This window comes from Dendrobates tinctorius, unplaced genomic scaffold, assembly GCF_039654945.1.
Source record: "Dendrobates tinctorius isolate UK_male_01 unplaced genomic scaffold, ASM3965494v1 ptg000049l, whole genome shotgun sequence".
Taxonomy (NCBI): domain Eukaryota; kingdom Metazoa; phylum Chordata; class Amphibia; order Anura; family Dendrobatidae; genus Dendrobates; species Dendrobates tinctorius.
The window spans coordinates 23,546,151-23,567,851 of record NW_027361717.1 but is presented as its reverse complement, the minus strand read 5'-3'; the positions used below and the strand labels follow the sequence as shown (position 1 = coordinate 23,567,851).

Here is a 21,701-nt window from a genome sequence, read left to right as displayed (position 1 = left end):
TGTGGTCGCTATTTCCTAGATGCCAGAAGACCTGCAGATTTGTTATTCTGTCAAGTCTATTAGATTGTATTAGGTCTAAAAGTGCTGCTCCTCTGGTTGGATTCTGCACCAATTGTGAAAGATAATTTTTCTTGGTTATTAGAAGAAACCTGTTGCCTTTATGGGTTTCGCAGGTCTCTGTTTCCCAGTTAATATCTGGGTAGTTAAAGTCCCCCATAACAAGAACCTCATTATGGGTTGCAGCTTCATCTATCTGCCTTAGTAGTAGACTTCCATGATTTCTGTAATATTTAGGTGTTTGTAACAGACCCTAATGAGAATTTTGTAACTATTTTTCCCACCATACATTTCGACCCATATGGACTCGACATCCTCATTCCCTTCACTAATATCCTCCCTTAAAGTGGACTTTAGACAAGACTTTACATAAAGACAAACCCCTCCTCCTGTAATACAACCCTGTAAGTTAACTGCCCAGTCATAGCTTTCATTTAATCATGCCTCAGTTATTCCCACTATTTCATAGTTACCTGTAGATATTTCTGCTTCTAGTTCTTCCATCTTGTTGGTCAGGCTTCCGGCGTTTGCGAGCATGCAGTTTAGAGGATTTTGTTTTGTTCCAATCTCCTCCCTGTGGATTGTTTTAGAAATTTTCTTACCTTCCTTCTGAGTATGTTGTCTTGGGTCTTCTTTGCTGCACCTAATATCCTTCCTCAGTATTTTTTCTGATTTTCTGATTAATCATTGTGTTTAATGGGCAGTTTTTTTATCTGGATACTTGCTGTGACAATTTATATATACTTCATATACATATCTTAGTGGTTTTGGGAAAGGGCATAATTTGCTACAAATTTATATGTAACTGGCTCCACTGTGTGTGAGTGTTATGCATCTATTCAGACTGTCTGGACTTTCTACCTTTCCTCACATCCATATATGATTGTATAAATCTGCTTTACTGCATTAATGAAGATATTCTAAGCAAATGGATACAGGCCATCTGGCCCTCTGTTTCTAATCTGTCATCTTATAGGTTGATATAGGAGATTAGGGATAGCCATCGCACGAGCGGGGGCGCCATTCTCCTATTTCTTAGGGTGACAACCTCCGCGCCTAGGTACGTGTTCAGAAAGTCATTTTGTATAGGGCCAGGTCACTCTTTTCCTCACATTGGCTGAGTGAAATTGTTATCAGATGGTAGCACGTATTATCAATTTTTATACATCTTCTTTATGTCCATTTCCTTTTTTTCCATTTTTTGAGGTTTTTGGGCTATAATAGTATTTTGCCGTTTTTAACTGCTATGATTCAGGTTTTTCTGACCACATGATTGGATTGGCAGATTTAGCTGGCTAGATTTGGTTTAACTGTTATACCTTATTTCTTTCCAGCAATACAATAGCCCGTTTTTTACTAGGCTTTATAATAGGGGACATCTGTGCAATTTTATATTGTTATTTTTGTACTTAATAAAAGTTATATTTTAATGGGGGTTTTTTCAGTTAGTCAGTTATAGGTAACCCTTATTCACATTATACTTGTTAGTTGCTGACACTTTCTTCACCTTCTGTGACCAGTAGAGGTGTTTCTGTTCTGTCTAGGAAATCTTCATTTTCTTTGAGTTTCAAAGTTGCAATTCTTTCTTCCAGACCCCGCACCGTTTCTTCTAAAAGGGCCAGCAGTATACACTTCTGGCAGGTGAAGTTGGATTCTTTTTCTGATCGATCTGTGAACATGTAGCACATGTTGCAGCTCACCTAGTAGGTTGTCACATCTGCCATGTTGCTCCTAGATCCTGCTGACTTGTTGTGTCTTCCTGCTTGTGTAATGTACTGTGTGTAACCTTATTGCGTAATCTGCTGTGTGTTTTCCTTCTTGTGTAAATCTACTCAGTCAGCCAAGCTTTCTTGCAATGTCCCAGAGGCAAAAATTTGCGCACCATAAGACGCTCGGCTTGGCGATGCTTTCCAAGCAGCCGGTATTATTGCTCAGGGAGACTTCGCTTTTCACAGAAGGCACCTGGAATATGCAAATTGTCCTCTTCTTTTTGTGATATTGTTAAACTCCTAGTGTATGAAGGCCCCTAATTGTCATTGCAAGACATCTGCACCCCAACCACATGGACGCATTGTGGGGGGGATCATGGCATCTAGAACAGTGCACCCTTGGCACCGCACTCCCTATATCCTGCTGTAAGAGATTGACATTGACAGTGGTACGAGTTACAAGACAAGGCTTTTTTGTGCATCCATTTTCTTATAAAGTTTTGTAGTTACAGTATGAATTGTAGCACGTTTTACTGTTTTTGTTGTCACTTTTATTCATTCTCAGAAAAAAGAGTACAAACTATTCGACTCCACTCATGGGAAGAATTTGCTGTTTGAAGACACCACGACTAGTCTGATTGTTCTTCCATCAGCAATGGACACGTTTCTCTTTTTGGGACTAGAATTGTTTGATGACATGAAAAGACTGGACGGTAGGAGACGTATGAGGAGTAATTCTGGTATTGTATAAGTATAACAAGCTCTACAGAATTTGTTGAATTATTCTTAGGGTACGCTCACACAGGCGTAGATTTTCTCATGCTGGAGAATCAGGCCGGTTATGCTAATGTCACTCAGATCAAACTCTGTCAAAGAATCATGAGAGAATCTCAGCACTAGCCTGGGGCAGACAAAGAAATTCATTTCTCCATTTTCTCTATCGACTCTGTGCTCATACATCGTAGTGTGCTCGGATGACATTCGAGTGCAGTCCGATGTTTCACACACACCCATAAACTTGAATGGGTGATTACGACCTGATAATGATTGGATGCATTTGCATAAAAAAATCACTGATCTGCACTGCCCCATTGTATAACATTGGACCAAGTGACCAAATCATTGGAAAGCACTGAGCAGTATTACACATGTGAGCGAGCCCTTATAGTAACAATTTCACTTTTACTTTAGGGGCTCGTCCTCCATCCAGCCAGGAAATCCGCTGGTGTCCACTGACCACGAATGATAAGAAAAAATGTGATGACTGGTCCTCAGTAAGTGGTGGTGCCATTAAATGCACAGAGCCATCATCTGCACTGGAGTGCATCGAAAAGATTCTGGTAAGTGATCTTTACTAGCAGCAATAAGCACCATGTATTATGGCTCAGAGATGGCGAACAGAGGAGGTGAGGACTAAGGTCAGTAACATGATTTTCTTTTACAATTTGCAGAAAGGTGAAGCTGAAATAGTAAATCTCGATATGGAAAATGCATACACGGCACTGAAGTGTGGACTGGTCATACCAATTGAAGAATACCACAATAAAGGTAAGCAGTTAGGCACAATACATTTTCAGGTTAATTTAGTAGCTTAGCTCGTGGGGAAAAGGGTGTTTTAGGACCAGGGACAGACTGGGACTAAAATTCAGCCCCGGCGTTTAAAAGCAAACAGGCCAATGCCAGCTCCATCTTCTTCCCCTCTTGGGGTCTCTGTTACTTAACTTTCCAGCTCGAGTGGCTCAAGAGGTTCAGAGAGGTTGGGAGCCAAGCTAACTTTCCATCTGGATTGAGCACGCTCCAGCCCACGCCCAGAAAAATGGAGATCAATGCGGGTGGAAATGGCAATCAGCTCTTCCAGACTACAGGAACCTCCCTGGTGGATAGAGCATCCTTAACATGCTCCGCTAAACCTCTCCAGAACACAGGGACGGGGTTTTTATCAGGCCACTCCAGCTCAGAAGCCAGTGTCCGGAAACTGGCTGACTGACAGGGATCTCTGTGTTAATGCCAGTAACTGGACAGATGTGTCGTGAGTGACCCAGGGCCCCAAAAACACCTGCTTTAGTGACTTTAGAAACTAAGCAGCGCTCAGAACCACAGGGTCATCACGCTCCCACAGTGGCGTGGCCCATTCCAACACCCTGCCCGACAGAAGGGAGACAATAAACCCCTCCTTAGCCTGCTCTGTAGGGAATCATGCGGCCAGTAACTCGAGCTGGAAAGAGCACTGGCTCACGAAACTCCTACAGGTGGCGCTGTCACCAGAAAACTTATCGGGCAATGGGAGGCAGGATATTGTTGGCGCAGGTGTGGATGTGGCCCCACGCGAGACAGCCTCTGCAGCTGAGGTGGAATTCTCGAGGGCCGCCAACCTGCCCTCCAGCTGCTGAATGTACTGCCATAGCTGCTGCAGGTCCGCCATCACTAGCCAGACCCTGGCGCTAGTATAATGTTAGGGACGGCGGAATGCACTAAATAATAAATAATAATAAGTGCGCTCGCTGCCTGGGGTCCACCGTGCAGAAGATGTTATACTGCTGCTATGTAATGGCAGATGCACTATATGGCGATATAATGCACGCGGGTGCGATCTCTGTTCTTTCACAGAGACGCCGAGGCGTAAAGTACAAATACCGAGCCTGTTGACGTCAAAGGACTCAGTGGAATGCACGCACAGTATATGGTCACAGGACTTGGCCCAAGACACAGAGTCCGCATCCGTCTAGACCAACCACGGATGCCAAGAAGTACTGCTGACTGCAGCATGGCGACAGACACTGCCGCTATACGACAATGCCTGGTAGCAGGCACACTGTCGGACGTTAGCACTGTGGAGGATGCGTTCTGTGTCCCATAGCTTGCCACTGACTGGCGCTGACTCTATCACTAGTTCCCTATCCACACACGTAATTTCAAAGGGAGGGGAATCTTAATGAGTCATTTGCAAGTCCATACATCTGTCATCATTCACACAGTTAGCAACCAGAGTCTATACTAGCGCATGGCTGAGCGGCCATGCGAACCTTTTATAGCCAGGACCTTCCGGAAGCTTCCAGATCCCTGAGATGGACCAATCAGATCTGGAGAAGGACCTGTGAATGTGACTCCCGATTTCCAATGGGAGATCGTCTCGTGAGCATGCTCAGTGGAGCGACGGAAGGACTTAGAATGTAAGTCTAAGGAGTGTGAGAACAACACTCCATTGGCTTACATTGTAAAAGCCAGCCAGCCGGCTAGTCAGAATTGTGGTAACGTCACTGAGAAGTGGAAGCAGAAACTAGCTGAATCCCAGAGAAAGTGGCGGTAAGTGAGTATATTAATACAGTACTCTCACTACACACCATACTCATGTTTAATAAATATATATATATATAGATGAGCGTGCTTTTTGAACTAAAACATCTGTCCCGGGACTGGTATTACCACCATACAGTGACCATATAATGATAATATCAGTCCTACACCAGTGCTCTGCAGACCGTATATGTGTATGCTGTGCAGGTTCTCACCAGTGACGTTCTTGCTGATTGTCTTTCATTTATCCTTTTTTTTTCTCATTCAGCCCAGGCCATCATGACCTCTTCTTCAGTCCATAACTCATCCTTGTAAAATGTTACACAGAGACATCTTTGGCTTCCTGCTTTTCCAGACCCCTCGTCACATTCCACCACCTCTGCACAAACAATATAGTGATAGTAACAGTGCCCTAGATGGTAATAATGCACCTTTTGTAATAGTACCCTCCTTTTGCGCCCCACTAAAGTCCATCCTTGCGCTCATGTGCTCTGAGTAAACAAACTATATGGAGTGGGCATTTCAGGGCAAATTTGGACAGGGCACCATTCACCCTAAGGCTCGCCCTGAGAGCAGTTCTAACGCTGACTCAAAAGTTTCAGGGATTAATTCGGTATCAGTGAGAATGAAAAAATACAAAGTCTTGTGATTTCTAACAGACTACAAAAGAGAAAACAAAGGTCAAGTTTATTTATACCCTTAATTAATATAACGGTATCATACATAAATGTAGGCATTTCTTACATGACAGCAAGTAGCAAATTCCTAACTGCAAAATAAGTAAAGACATTCCCTTAGCTTACTTACACCCCTCAACAAGTCTTTGTTTCAGTGAGTTCTCATAAGAATTATCATACTGTATGAAATTTGGCAGGCCTGAAGACATTAACCGCTTCTCAATCTAACAATCTCATATCCTTAGGGATACTCAAACATATTTTTTATATACTGTTCAGTCTCTAGAATCACAGGATTTTCCTCCTGTATGAAAAATTATTTGACTGCAGTTGACCGAAAGTGTTGGCACCCTTGATATTGTACCAGAAAATGACGTATTTCTCCCAGTAAATTATTGTACTTATACATGTTTTGTTGTACCCATGTTTATTTTCTTTGTGTGTATTGGGGAAACACAAAACAACAAAGAAAAAGTCAAACTGGACAAATTCACACAGAACCGATGTCACCCTCCTTCTTGCTTCATGTGGATGACGCGTCCTAAGTCATCCACACAGTGTCCCGGCAACATAGTAACATAGTAACATAGTTTTGAAGGCTGAAGGAAGACCTTATGTCCATCTAGTTCAGCCTATTTTTAGTGGAGCTTGTAATGTAAAATGTCTATAAAGTATGATGTTTCTAGAACCTTGTAGAAATCTCCCACTTCACTCTGATGAGAAATTCAGCCTGTCAGCTCCTACAGCTTCCCTCCTTCCCCCTCCTTAACAGCCTGTGTCCACACTGGTAATAGGACACTTCCCCTATAGCATTTGGCCCATCTCCACAGAAAGGAATGTTAATTAGTTAAGCTAAAGGAAGTCCTTTGTTTTTTGGGACATGTGTCTGAAATAAAACTATGAGAGATATTAAAATAGGCTAGCATGGGCTCCGATTGCGACATAAAAAAACCGGACATTTCTGTGATCTGCTCGGACCCGGCTTCCCTACGGTGGCTCTTGCAAAGTTCTATCACCGCCAGAACCTGAGATATGGCATGTCTGATATTGCTTTATTACATTCGATGAACTACAACCTATGATGCCCTCAGTGTGTTGATACGAGCTTCCCTCGTTGAGATATGGTTATCATAAGTTTTTTAGTTAATTGGCAACTTGGAGAAAGGGGGGATGAACTTCCGCAGACTGCCCCTTTCGTGATGTCACAGACCCTGGGCTATAAGGCACCCCTCCCTTATAATGAGTCAGTGGGAGCTACAGTGTCCGTGCCGACCAGAACCCAGATGAGTGGAGACGTGTGGCTCCGCCTTCTCTCCCCAGCCACATGGTCTGCCTGATACCGACTAAGCACATGTGAGTGTTACTTTCTGTCTTTTTAATCCCCTTTATGTTATATTTGTATTGTACATATGTAATGTCTCAACTTTATAGCAACTTTTATCTATGTAATCACTGCCCGCATTCTTTTGGGAATAAATGATAAAATCTATTAGCTCTGTCTCCATGCTCTAAGAAATGAACTATGCTCCTTTTTTAGATAATCACTACTAATTTCAGGGGTTTGCCACGGACCCTCTTAATTAGCTCTTTGATTAAGTAAAGTGTGGCTGGTGGCAGCGTGGTGTGCGCGGCTGGCGAGGCTAGCTGGCAGTACAGAAGGGTCTTATATTGCTGAATGAGTGGTTGAGGCCACAGCAGTGATAATTCCCTTACTGCAGTAGTCTAATTGCCCGTACACAACAAGCAGCCCGTCCAACGACTAATTATCCTAGGTGCAGTTCCCTGACTGACCTGAGGGTAAGGGGGGCGCCGGAGAGCAGCGAGTTCCAAAGTGGAACTGAGAAAGCGGGATATACATAAATCCCCGCAGTTCTTGGAAGGTTGTTAGCAGTGGTGGGGCAACCAAAATACCCCCCCGGCAATAAATTGTTAGAACAAGATTAGCTTGCTGTGTTTTTGCTACATGGTGCCAGTGGTGGGATAACTAAGATAAGCCCCCATTGTGCCTGTGATAGCCGTGTGCTGGCAGTGCGTCAGGTCCCTCCATCCGCTGACAAACCCGTGTCGGTGGTGGGATCGCGTGACCTATTGGTGGCACAGGGTCCGCTGTCCGTCACAATTTGGTGGCAGCGGCCCGCCCGTTCCTCACATATTGGTGGCAGCGGTGGGATCGTGGCGTATTGGTGGCACCAGCCGTGCAGTCTCGTCACACAGCTGTTCTGCATTGTTAATCCTGGGGAAGACAAAAAACCCACAGAGTAGAAGCCAATTTTCTCCATAGGGAAAAAAATTCCTTCCCCTAAGCTGGGTCAACCATCTACCTATAATATTATGTTATTCGTAACCTTCTATACTGTTACTCACAAGAAAAGCATCCATTTCTTTCTTAAATTCATTCAGTGAGTTGGCCATCAACACTTCCTCAGGAAGAGAATTCCAGAGCCTCACTGCTCTTACCGTGAAGAACCCTCTTCTATGCTGGTGCAGAAATTGTCTTTCCTCCAAACGAAGAGAATGCCCCCTTGTTCTTGTCACAGTCCTTGGTACAAACAGTTCATTGGAGAGATCTCTGTATTGCCCTCTGATATACTTGTACATATATATTAGGTCTCCCCTAAGTCTTCTCTTTTCTAGAGTAAATAGACCTAATTTTGATAACCTTTCTGGGTATTGTAGTGAACCAACTCCATGTATCATTTTAGTGGCCTGCCTTTGAACCCTTTCAAGTTCAGTAATGTCTTTCTTGAGCACCGGCATCCTAAATTGCACACAATACTCCAAGTGTGGTCTGACGAGTGATTTGTACAGAGGGAGAATTATGTTTTCATCTCATGTCCCCAGACCTCTTCTAATGCATCCCATGACCCTATTTGCTTTGGTGGCAGCTGCCTGACACTGGGCACTCCAATTTAGCTTCTTATTGACTAAGATCCCTAAATCTTTTTCCATGTCTGATTTCCCCCGCAGTTTCCCATTTAGTAAGTAATTGTAGCATCTGTTTCTCTTTCCCATGTGCATAACCTTACACTTATCTGTGTTAAACCTCATTTGCCATTTTTCAGCCCAATTCTCCAATTTACTCAAATCTGTCTGTAGTTGCAAACTGTCCTCCTTTGTGTAAACTACCTTACATAGTTTTGTATCATCTGCAAATACTGATATTTTACTGTGTAAGCCATCCACTAGATCATTAATATATTAAATAGTAGGGGGCCCAATACAGAGCCCTGTGGTACCCCACTAGTAACCCTGGCCCAATCTGAGTATGCACCATTAATAACCACTCTTTGTTTTCTATCACTAAGCCAGCTACCTACCCATCTACACACATTTTCCCCTAGCCCATCATGCTCTTGCACAGGCATACTTCTCTGCCTTGACCAGGGCAGAGTAAAGTACTGTACTGTAGTGCATATGGTCAGGGCAGAGAAGTACGTCTGTGCAAGAGCATGATGCCCGGGACACTGTGTGGATGACTTAGGACGCGCCATCCACACGAAGCAAGAAAGAGGACGACCTCACAAAAAGAGAGGAGACACCGGACCCAGACCAGCGATGCACATAGGATCATAGGTGAGAATAATAAAAGGTGTTTTTCTTTTGTTGCAGGCTGGATTGGGAGCATATACAGCATATGAGAATGCTGTATATAAGGGATGAAAGGTGGTGGTCTTATCTCATATGGGACAAACCTGGTGACGGGTTTCCTTTAATGATGTTATTACCAACTGTGCCCCTTTCCATTTTTCCGTAATTCATTTCTTTGTAGATACAGTCTGTATCATGTATCCCTCAAAATAGGGGACTCTTTTTCTAAAAAGTAATCCTACCAGAGCCTTACCTGTTGCTAGGTCTAGATCTAGATCTTTTGAACCTCTTGCTCACGTCTCTAAATACGGTACATTACATAATACATTTTTACATAGAATGATTTTAGATTATGTCATATCCTGATTCCTGATGGTGTACTGGGTTTTTGTGAACACAACCTAAAATATATAGTAGAAAACGAAGAAGAAGCTAGTATTGATATAAGTATATTCATGATGGATATGAGAAAGTTCTCAATATCCCTGGAGATCCTTACCGCTTTGGTGGATGACAACCTGTTACTGTAATGAAATAATAAACTGTAAGACATTTTATTCCTTTACATGTTATACATGTGGTTAACAATGTGCGAGTCCCTTTAATAAGCTGCTGGTCACTCATATTCAATCACTCTCTCCAACGTGAATTATCTGAAGACTGAATACCAAGAAAATGGCCCAATGTGTGGATGGTTAATGTAGAAAATTTATTTCAATTCAACATAACCATAAGGATACGATGTATTGATCATTCCTTATTACATTTTGGTGGAGTTGCATAGTCCTAAAAACCACATTTCTGAGATTTATTCTCTTCATGGCGTGCACATTTACTGATCAGGTTATTAGTTTTTTTATTTTATATTTTGCTAGATACCATAAATGTATTTTTAATTATGTTTTATACTTTTTGGGGATATGCCTATAAATCTTTGTAAATGTTAAAACATACTATGCAACTAGTTTTTATATAGATATTTATAAAATGTACCTCTGTCTTTTCTTTTTTTCGGTAGATGACTTGATACCGTGCCAGATACCTGGGGCAGAATATACAGGTAACATGCAGTATACATAATATAGGTACAGTACAGGCTCTGGTGAATGCTGTAGTTATAGATCTACTGATATCACTGACATAAAACCTTACACTTTACACCAGAACATCACTCCCAGATTTATCATTGTGCACTGAACATATCACTAGTGTTCTCCATTACATATTTATATAAGGTCATTAGTTAAGTCTGTATTGTATCTCACACTAAAAAATAGAAGTTAAAACATTGAACTAGACAGACCATATCTGATGAAAAAATATTGAACAGTTCCAGGGTGGCCAACCTGACTTTTTATTTTATCTGGACGGCTTATCAAAAAATCATGGACATACAATATTTTACACAGTGGAAAACCATAATAAATCATTATGATCATAAGGGATACAGGCCACTGTCATGACAGGTATCCCAGCACCAGGGGCAGCTACCCTTTCCCTAGTACTAGGGGGTGCCCTATCTATCCCTGCTCCCTGGATTACTTCTGATGGTGAAGATGCCGGGGCCACGTACCTGGCTGAGCTCCTGAGTCTGCCATAAGTCTGTTCTCCTCCTTCACCCAGGGAAGTATGGAGTAGTAATGTATAAAAATACAGAAACCAGACGACCAAGGGAATACTTACAGGAAAAAAGGAAAATAAAAATCCTAGAAATAAGCTCACACAAACTACAGAGGGATACATCGGGTAGTGAAGTAAGGGAAAAACCAAAGAAGTAGAAGAAATGGATTTATACACAACCAAGCCAAGCAACAATCACCAGATAAATCCACCAAACTACTCCTCAACAATCTCCTCTAAGCTCCTGAACCATGCAGAATAAAAGCTAACTCTAGCATTTCCTGATTGCCAGAGGTCTGCTTAAAGTGAACCTGTCACCAGGTTTGACCAATATGAGTTACTGCCACCACTTTTCAGGGCTGATATACTACATTCTATAATGCTGCATATACACCCCCAATCTGACCTGTAAGAGAAGAAAAATGACATTTAGTATACTCACCTGCGGAGCGGTCCTGTCCAAGGGGTGTCGTTCTTCTTGGTCCGGTGCCGAGGCCCTCTGACTGCACACTGCAGTTCTTTGCTTTGCCCTAAACAGAGCAGAGATGTACGCCTGTGCAGCAGCACAAAGCTAAGGAGACTTCTGAGGATGACGCAGGGACACATAATTCACACAAACCAAGAAAGAGGATGGCGATCGTAAGAAGATTGGAGGTGCCAGACGAAGAACAACACCCCTTCGAACGGACCGCCCCGTAGGTGAGTATATTAAAAATTATTTTTATTTTCTTACTGGTCAAGTTGGGAGCTTACTGTATATAAAGCATTATAGAATGCAGTGTATCAGGCCTGAAAGGTGGTGGTGGTAACTGATAGCAGCCAAACCTGGTGACAGGTTACCTTTAAATAGGAATGGAGAGTGACCAACAGTGAACAGCTGAGAGCATCAACCAAGAAAGCTTCCAGGAGAGTGATGGCGAACCTTTTAGAGACGAGTGGCCAAACTGCAATCCAAAACCCAATTATTTATCACAATATGCCAACATGGCAATTTAACCTGAATAATGAGGTTTTAGATTAGAAAAACAACTGGTACATTAGCACGCTATACGGTCTATAGCAAAGATCTTGTAAGCTCCAGTCTACACTCTAAACCTAAGATACTAGCCCCCGATTGCAGGGGAGGTCTGTTCTTAACCCCTTTCCTTCATTGGATGTAATATTCCGTCCATGTGCCCTGGGCCCTAATTACCATGGACGGAATATTAAGTCATAGCGATAAGCGGCGCCCATGTGGTGAGCGCCGCTTATCACGGCCGGGTGTCAGCTAATTATCATAGCTGACACCCGGCACAATGTGTCAGGGGTGGTCACGTTAACCCCTTGTACACCGCGATCAAACACGATCGCGGTGTACCGGGGGTTAAAGGGAAGCATCAGCAGGGAGGGGGCTCCCTCCGTGCTTCCCTGAGCCCCCCACGGCAGAGCAATGTGCAGCGCTGCTGCGGGGGGCTCCTTTCCTGCAGGTCCCCGGATCCAATATGGCGGCAGGGACCTCCGGGGGCCTGCAGGAAGCTGGCTTCCTCACTGCCCGCAGAGCGCAGGCATGAGGGAGCCTGCAGCAGTGCCTGTTACAGATCGCTGATCTGTCACAGCGATCTGTGATGTGACAGATCGCTGATCTATCACATGACAGTTATGTCCCCCCCGGGACATTGTAATAAAGTAAAAAAAAAAAAAGTGTAAAAATAATTTTAAAAAAATCGCTAAATAAATTGCAAAAAAAAAAAAAAAATATTCCCCAATAAATTCATTTTTTGGAAATAAAAAAAAAAAAACAATAAAAGTCCACATATTTGGTATCGCCGCGTCCATAACGACCCGCCCTATAAAACTGTCCCATTAGTTAACCCCTTAAGCGAACCCCTCAAAAAATAAAAATAAAAAACTAAGCAAAAAATAATGATTTATTTTCATACTGCCGAACAAAAAGTGCAATACCGCGCGATCAAAAAGACGCATATAAATATCCATGGTACTTCTGAAAACGTCATCTTGTCTCGCAAAAAACGAGCCATCATACAGCATCATCAGCAAAAAAATAAAATAGTTATAGCTCACAGAATAAAGCGATGCAAAAATAATTATTTTTTATATAAAATTGTTTTCATGGCATAAAACCGACAAAACATAAAAAAACGACATAAATGAGGTATCGCTGTAACCGTACTGACCCAAAGAATAAAAGGGCTTTATCAATTTTACCGCACGCGGAACGGCGTAAACGCACCCCCCAAAAGAAATTCAAGAAACGCTGGTTTTTGTAAATTCTGCGTCCCAAAAAATGAAGTAAAAAGCGATCAAAAACTGTCACATGCCCGAACATGGTACCAATAAAAACGTCAACTCGTCCCGCAAAAAATAAGACCTCACATGACTCGGTGGGTCAAATTATGGAATAATGAAAAATTGGAGAAAGAGAAACCAATCACAAACTAAAATGTTTCTATACTAATGCACAAAGCATGGGCAACAAACAAGGAGAATTGGAACTACTAACACAGGAAAAGAAATATGATGTCATTGGAATCACTGAAAGTTGGTGGGACAATACACATGATTGGAATACAAGACTAGAAGGATACAACTTATTTGAAAGAAACAGACTTGATAAACGAGGAGGGGGTGTCGCATTGTATGTTAGAAATGCGTATATCTGCACAGAGATTGAAGCTTCAGAGACTGGGAGTTCTGTGGAAACTGTTTGGGTAAGAATACAAGGACAGAACAATGGAAAGGACACCATTGTAGGCATTTACTACAGGCCGCCTGTGCAAGCTGAAGATATGGATGAACTCTTTATGCATCAAATGGCCAAGTTCTCCAAAAAATATGACATAGTTGTCATGGGAGATTTCAACTATCCAGACATTTGTTGGGAATCTCTCTCAGGCAAAACTAACAGGTCAAGGAAATTCTTATCCTCTCTTGCTGACAACTTTATCTTCCAAAAGGTAAAGGAGAAAACAAGGGGAACTGCTACCTTGGATCTAATCCTTATAAACAGGGAGGAAATGGTTGAGGAGGTAAAAGTGGCTGGGACCCTAGGAGGTAGCGACCATGCTATTTTAGAATTTTGGATAACTAGAGGCGGAAGACCTGTGAAGACTCAGACGTCAAGGTTAGATTTCAGAAAGGCAGATTTTAAGGGATTCAGAAAGAGAATTGGAGGGATCCAATGGCTGGATATCCTTAAAGACAAAAATGTCCAGGAAGGATGGGAAATCTTGAAAAATGAAATTCTCAAAGCACAGTTGTTAACAATTCCGAAAAGAGGGAAGAATAGGAAGCATTTAAGGAAACCAGGATGGATGAACACAGAACTTAAGCACATGCTAAAAAGGAAGAAAAAAATGTTTATAAAATGGAAAGAGGGAGGCATATCTAAAGAAGAATATAATGCTGTCTGCAGAACCTGCAGGGCACAAATCAGATTTAATAAAGCTGAAAATGAATTGAGGCTTGCAAGAGATGTCAAAAGCAATAATAAAGGATTTTGGGGATATGTCAAAAGTAAAAAAAGTCAAAGATGCTATAGGATTTTTACAGGATGAAAATGATGAAATGGTAAGACAGGATGTTGAGAAGGCTGAACTTTTAAATTCCTATTTTGCATCTGTTTTCTCTCAGAAAGGAAATGTAACATCAACTGTTATTCACTGTCCTATTAAGGGAATAGAAGAATCCAGGATATCTATAAACAGAAAGATAGCGAGGAAACACTTAGCTAACCTAAATGAATTCAAGTCTCCAGGTCCAGATGAATTACACCCCAGAGTACTGAAGGAGATAGCAGAAGAAATTTTTGAACCCCTCTCCATAATCTTTGAAAATTCTTGGAGAACAGGAGAAGTGCCAGAAGACGGGAGAAGAGCAAATGTTGTTCCTATCTTCAAAAAGGGGAAGAAGGTGGACCCAGGCAACTATAGGCCGGTGAGTCTGACTTCTATACCAGGAAAGATCTTTGAACAAATTATTAAACAACATGTATGTCAATACCTGGATAAGAATGAAGTGATTAAACAGAGTCAGCATGGGTTTGTAACTAATAAGTCATGTCAGACTAATTTAATTTCCTTCTATGATGGTATTACTGATTGGGTGGATCAAGGAAATGCTGTAGATATAGTATATCTTGACTTCAGCAAAGCATTTGACAAAGTCTCTCATACAATCCTTATTGAAAAAATGACTAAGTATGGAATGGACAAGGCAACTGTTAGGTGGATTCATAACTGGCTTAGTGATCGGACCCAAAGAGTGGTCGTAAATGGCTGCACATCCAGTTGGAAGAATGTCTCAAGTGGGGTACCACAGGGCTCTGTCCTGGGCCCTGTATTGTTCAACATCTTTATCAACGATTTAGATGAAGGAATTGAGGGTAAACTGATTAAATTTGCTGATGACACAAAGCTAGGAGGGATAGCTAATACTAGAGAAGAGAGAGAGAGGATTCAAAAAGATTTAAATAAACTGGAGAAGTGGGCAGCAACTAACAGAATGGTTTTTAAAAGGGAGAAATGCAAAGTACTACATCTGGGCAATAAAAATGAAAAAAGCATATATAGAATGGGAGGAATAGGGCTAAGTGACAGCACATGTGAAAAAGACTTGGGTATACTAATAGATCACAGACTGAATATGAGTCAACAGTGTGATGCAGCAGCAAAAAAGGCAAATGCAATTCTAGGATGTATTAACAGAAGCATACAGTCTAGATCATGTGAAGTAATTATTTCCCTCTACTCCTCTTTGGTCAGACCTCATCTGGAATATTGTGTCCAATTTTGGGCACCACATTTTAAAAAAGACATCAACAAACTGGAGCAAGTTCAGAAAAGAGCGACCAGAATGGTGACCGGTCTGCAAACCCTGTCTTATGAGGAAAGGTTGCAGGATTTGGGAATGTTTAGTTTGCAAAAGAGAAGACTGAGAGGAGACTTAATAGCTGTCTACAAATATCTAAAGGGCTGTCACATTGTAGAAGGATCAACTTTATTCTCATTTGCATAAGGAAAGACTAGAAGCAATGGGATGAAGCTGAATGGGAGGAGACACAGATTAGATATTAGAAAAAACTTTTTGACAGTTAGAGTGATCAATGAGTGGAACAGGCTGCCACGAGAAGTGGTGAGTTCTCCTTCAATGGAAGTCTTCAAACAGAGGCTGGACAGACATCTAACTGGGATGATTTAGCGAATCCTGCGTTGAGCAGGGGGTTGGACCAGATGGCCCAGGAGGTCCCTTCCAACTCTTCGATTCTATGATTCTATGATTCTATGATAGCTCTCAATATGTGGTGATGCAAAAACTATTTTTACAATAAAAAACGTCTTTTAGCATGTGACAGCTGCCAAATATAAATACCGCCATAAATAGTAAATCAAACCCCTCTTTATCACCCCCTTAGTTAGGGAAAAATAATAAAATTAAAAAAAGTATTTATTTCCATTTTCCCATTAGGGTTAGGGCTAGGGTTAGGGCTTGGGTTAGGGTTAGGGGTGTGTTGGGGTTAGGGTTGGAGTTAGAATTGGGGGTTTCCACTATTTGCACACATCAGGTGCTCTCCAAACACAACATGGCGTCTGATCTCAATTCTGCGTTGAAAAAGTCAAATGGTGCTCCTTCCCTTCCAAGCTCTGCCATGCACCCAAACAGTGTTTTACCCCCTCATATAGGGTATCAGCCTACTCAGGACAATTTGCAAAACAACTTTTCGGGTCCTATTTCTCCTGTTGCCCTTAGGAAAATAAAAAATTGGGGGCAAAAATATCATTATTGTGGAAAAAAAAATATGATTTTTTTATTTTCACTCCTGGGCGTTATAAACTTCTGTGAAGCACTTGGGGGTTAAAAGTTCTCACCACACATCTAGATAAGTTCCTTGGGGGGTCTAGTTTCCAAAATGGTGTCATTTGTGGGGGGTTTCCACTGTTTTGGTACATCAGGGGCTTTGCAAACGCGACATGGTGTCCGATCTCAATTCCAGCCAAAAAAGTCAAATGGCGCTGCTTCCCTTCCAAGCTCTGCCATGCGCCCAAATAGTGGTTTACCCCCACATGTGGGGTATCAGCGTACTCAGGACAATTTGCACAATAACTTTTAGGGTCCTGTTACCCTTGGGAAAATAAAAATTGGGGGTGAAAAGATCATTTTGTGTAAAAAATATGATTTTTTAATTGTACTGCTGTATGTTATAAACTTCTGTGAAGCCCTTGTGGGTTCAAAGTTCTCACCACATATCTAAATAAGTTCCTTGGGGGGTCTAGCTTCCAAAATGGGGTCACTTGTGGGAGGTTTCCACTGTTTAGGCACATCAGGGGCTCTCCAAACGTGACATGGCGTCCGATTTGAATTCCAGCCAATTTTGCATTGTAAAAGTCAAACGTCGCTCCTTCCCTTCTGAGCTCTACCATTCGCTGAAACAGTGGTTCCCCCCCACATATCAGGTATCAGCGTACTCAGGACAAATTGCACAATAATTTTTGCAATCCAATTTCTCCTGTTACCCTTGGTAAAATAAAAAAAATTGAACCTGAAGTATTTTTTTTGTGAAAAAAAGTTAAATGTTGATTTTTTTTTAAATATTCAAAAAATTCCTGTGAAGCACCTGAAGGGTTAATAAACTCCTTGAATGTGGTTTTGAGCACCTTAAGGGGTGCAGTTTTTAGAATGGTGTCACTTTGGGGTATTTTCTATCATATAGACCCTTTAAATTGACTTCAAATGTGATGTGGTCCGTAAAATTAAAATGGTGTTGCAAAAATGAGAAATCGCTGGTCACCTTTTAACCCTTATAACTTCCTAACAAAAAAAAATTTTGGTTCCAAAATTGTGCTGATGTAAAGTAGACATGTGGGAAATGTTACTTATTAAGTTTTTTGTGTGCCATATTCCTGTGATTTAGGGGCATAAAAATTCAAAGTTGGAAAATTGCAAAATGTTCAAAATTTTGATTTTTTTCACAAATAAACGCAAGTTATATGAATGAAATTTTACCACTAACATGAAGTACAATATGTCACGAGAAAACAATGTCAGAATCACCGGGATCCATGGAAGCGTTCCAGAGTTATGGCCTCATAAAAGGACAGTGGCCAGAATTGTTTAAAAATTGGCCCGGGAGTTAACGTGCAAACCACCCTTGGTAGTGAAGGGGTTAAAATGGAGAAGAGTTTGAATCAAAAGTAAAATTGCAAAATTGTTTGTTTTTACAACCTCTTTGTGATTTTAGCCCTTTATCATGATGAAAACAAACCCTTTAAGCCAGGGATGTCAAACTCAAATACACAGAGGGCCAAAGTTAAAAGCTTGCACAAAGTCATGAACCAACCTTTATATTTGTTAAAAAAAATCTACAATTGAGGAAGTTTTTCCTTATCAAATAAAAAAATAAAACGATTAATTTTTGGAATTATAGTGGAATAATACAATACAAAATATTATGATAGAATCATAGAATCATAGAATCATAGAATCGTAGAGTTGGAAGGGACCTCCTGGGCCATCTGGTCCAACCCCCTGCTCAAAGCAGGATTCGCTAAATCATCCCAGTCAGATGTCTGTCCAGCCTCTGTTTGAAGACTTCCATTGAAGGAGAACTCACCACTTCTCGTGGCAGCCTGTTCCACTCATTGATCACTCTAACTGTCAAAAAGTTTTTTCTAATATCTAATCTGTGTCTCCTCCCATTCAGTTTCATCCCATTGCTTCTAGTCTTTCCTTGTGCAAATGAGAATAAAGTTGATCCTTCTACAATGGGACAGCCCTTTAGATATTTGTAGACAGCAATTAAGTCTCCTCTCAGTCTTCTCTTTTACAAACTAAACATTCCCAAATCCTGCAACCTTTCCTCATAAGACAGGGTTTGCAGACCGGTCACCATTCTGGTCGCTCTTTTCTGAACTTGCTCCAGTTTGTTGATGTCTTTTTTAAAATGTGGTGCCCAAAACTGGACACAATATTCCAGATGAGGTCTGACCAAAGAGGAGTAGAGGGAAATAATGACTTCACGTGATCTAGACTGTATGCTTCTGTTAATACATCCTAGAACTGCATTTGCCTTTTTTGCTGCTGCATCACACTGTTGACTCATATTCAGTCTGTGATCTATTAGTATACCCAAGTCTTTTTCACATGTGCTGTCACTTAGCCCTATTCCTCCCATTCTATATATGCTTTTTTCATTTTTATTGCCCAGATGTAGTACTTTGCATTTCTCCCTGTTAAAAACCATTCTGTTAGTTACTGCCCACTTCTCCAGTTTATTTAAATCTTTTTGAATCCTCTCTCTCTCTTCTCTAGTATTAGCTATCCCTCCTAGCTTTGTGTCATCAGCAAATTTAATCAGTTTACCCTCAATTCCTTCATCTAAATCGTTGATAAAGATGTTGAACAATACAGGGCCCAGGACAGAGCCCTGTGGTACCCCACTTGAGACATTCTTCCAACTGGATGTGCAGCCATTTACGACCACTCTTTGGGTCCGATCACTAAGCCAGCTATGAATCCACCTAACAGTTGCCTTGTCCATTCCATACTTAGTCATTTTTTTCAATAAGGATTGTATGAGAGACTTTGTCAAATGCTTTGCTGAAGTCAAGATATACTATATCTACAGCATTTCCTTGATCCACCCAATCAGTGATACCGTCATAGAAGGAAATTAAGTTAGTCTGACATGACTTATTAGTTACAAACCCATGCTGACTCTGTTTGATCACTTCATTCTTATCCAGGTATTGACTTAAATGTTGTTTAATAATTTGTTCAAAGATCTTTCCTGGTATAGAAGTCAGACTCACCGGCCTATAGTTGCCTGGGTCCACCTTCTTCCCCTTTTTGAAGATAGGAACAACATTTGCTCTTCTCCAGTCTTCTGGCACTTCTCCTGTTCTCCAAGAATTTTCAAAGATTATGGAGAGTGGTTCAGAAATTTCTTCTGCTATCTCCTTCAGTACTCTGGGGTGTAATTCATCTGGACCTGGAGACTTGAATTCATTTAGGTTAGCTAAGTGTTTCCTCACTATCTTTCTGTTTATAGATATCCTGGATTCTTCTATTCCCTTAATAGGACAGTAAATAACAGTTGGTGTTACATTTCCTTTCTGAGAGAAAACAGATGCAAAATAGGAATTTAAAAGTTCAGCCTTCTCAACATCCTGTCTTACCATTTCATCATTTTCATCCTGTAAAAATCCTATAGCATCTTTGACTTTTCTTTTACTTTTGACATATCCCCAAAATCCTTTATTATTGCTTTTGACATCTCTTGCAAGCCTCAATTCATTTTCAGCTTTAGCTAATCTGATTTGTGCCCTGCAGATTCTGCAGACAGCATTATATTCTTCTTTAGATATGCCTCCCTCTTTCCATTTTATAAACATTTTTTTCTTTCTTTTTAGCATGTGCTTAAGTTCTGTGTTCACCCATCCTGGTTTCCTTAAATGCTTCCTATTCTTCCCTCTTTTCGGAATTGTTAACAACTGTGCTTTGAGAATTTCATTTTTCAAGATTTCCCATCCTTCCTGGACATTTTTGTCTTTAAGGATATCCAGCCATTGGATCCCTCCAATTATCTTTCTGAATCCCTTAAAATCTGCCTTTCTGAAATCTAACCTTGACGTCTGAGTCTTCACAGGTCTTCCGCCTCTAGTTATCCAAAATTCTAAAATAGCATGGTCGCTACCTCCTAGGGTTCCAGCCACTTTTACCTCCTCAACCATTTCCTCCCTGTTTATAAGGATTAGATCCAAGGTAGCAGTTCCCCTTGTTTTCTCCCCTACCTTTTGGAAGATAAAGTTGTCAGCAAGAGAGGATAAGAATTTCCTTGACCTGTTAGTTTTGCCTGAGAGAGATTCCCAACAAATGTCTGGATAGTTGAAATCTCCCATGACAACTATGTCATATTTTTTGGAGAACTTGGCCATTTGATGCATAAAGAGTTCATCCATATCTTCAGCTTGCACAGGCGGCCTGTAGTAAATGCCTACAATGGTGTCCTTTCCATTGTTCTGTCCTTGTATTCTTACCCAAACAGTTTCCACAGAACTCCCAGTCTCTGAAGCTTCAATCTCTGTGCAGATATACGCGTTTCTAACATACAATGCAACACCCCCTCCTCGTTTATCAAGTCTGTTTCTTGCAAATAAGTTGTATCCTTCTAGTCTTGTATTCCAATCATGTGTATCGTCCCACCAAGTTTCAGTGATTCCAATGACATCATATTTCTTTTCCTGTGTTAGTAGTTCCAATTCTCCTTGTTTGTTGCCCATGCTTTGTGCATTAGTATAGAAACATTTTAGTTTGTGATTGGTTTCTCTTTCTCCAATATTTTTATTAATTAGATTCTTTCGTCTTTGTTCTTCCTTTCCACTTCTATTAGCAGAGTTCTCAATAGCATTTGTCAGGTGTATGGCTTTTTCTGGTCTTTTGCTTCCCTTCCCATGTTGTTCTAGTTTAAAGCTCTCCTTACAAGTGTAGCAAGGCGACTTCCAAATACATGCTTTCCAGTCTTCGTAAGGTGCACCCCATCTCTAGCAAGTAGTCCATCGTATAAGTAGTTCACTCCGTGATCCAGAAATCCAAATCGTTGCTGACGGCACCATCGACGTAGCCAGTTGTTCACCTGCAGAATCTTATTCCACCTCCTTGGTCCATGGCCATCCACTGGGAGGATGGAAGAGAAGACCACCTGCGCTCCCAGTTCTTTCACTTTCTTGCCTAAGTCTTCAAAGTCTCTGCAGATGGTTTCCAG

General features: G+C 41.3%; 1 protein-coding gene across 1 annotated transcript in view; it reads left to right on the top strand.

Annotated features, from left to right (window-relative positions):
• LOC141091144 (saxiphilin-like) overlaps positions 1 to 21,701 on the top strand; it is a 191,017-nt gene that overhangs the window by 126,589 nt on the left and 42,727 nt on the right. The window contains exons 11-14 of the mRNA XM_073576541.1: positions 2,332 to 2,479; positions 2,958 to 3,106; positions 3,218 to 3,314; positions 10,344 to 10,385. Of these exons, the coding sequence (XP_073432642.1) occupies positions 2,332 to 2,479; positions 2,958 to 3,106; positions 3,218 to 3,314; positions 10,344 to 10,385 (436 nt within the window). The remainder of the gene's footprint in view (positions 1 to 2,331; positions 2,480 to 2,957; positions 3,107 to 3,217; positions 3,315 to 10,343; positions 10,386 to 21,701) is intronic.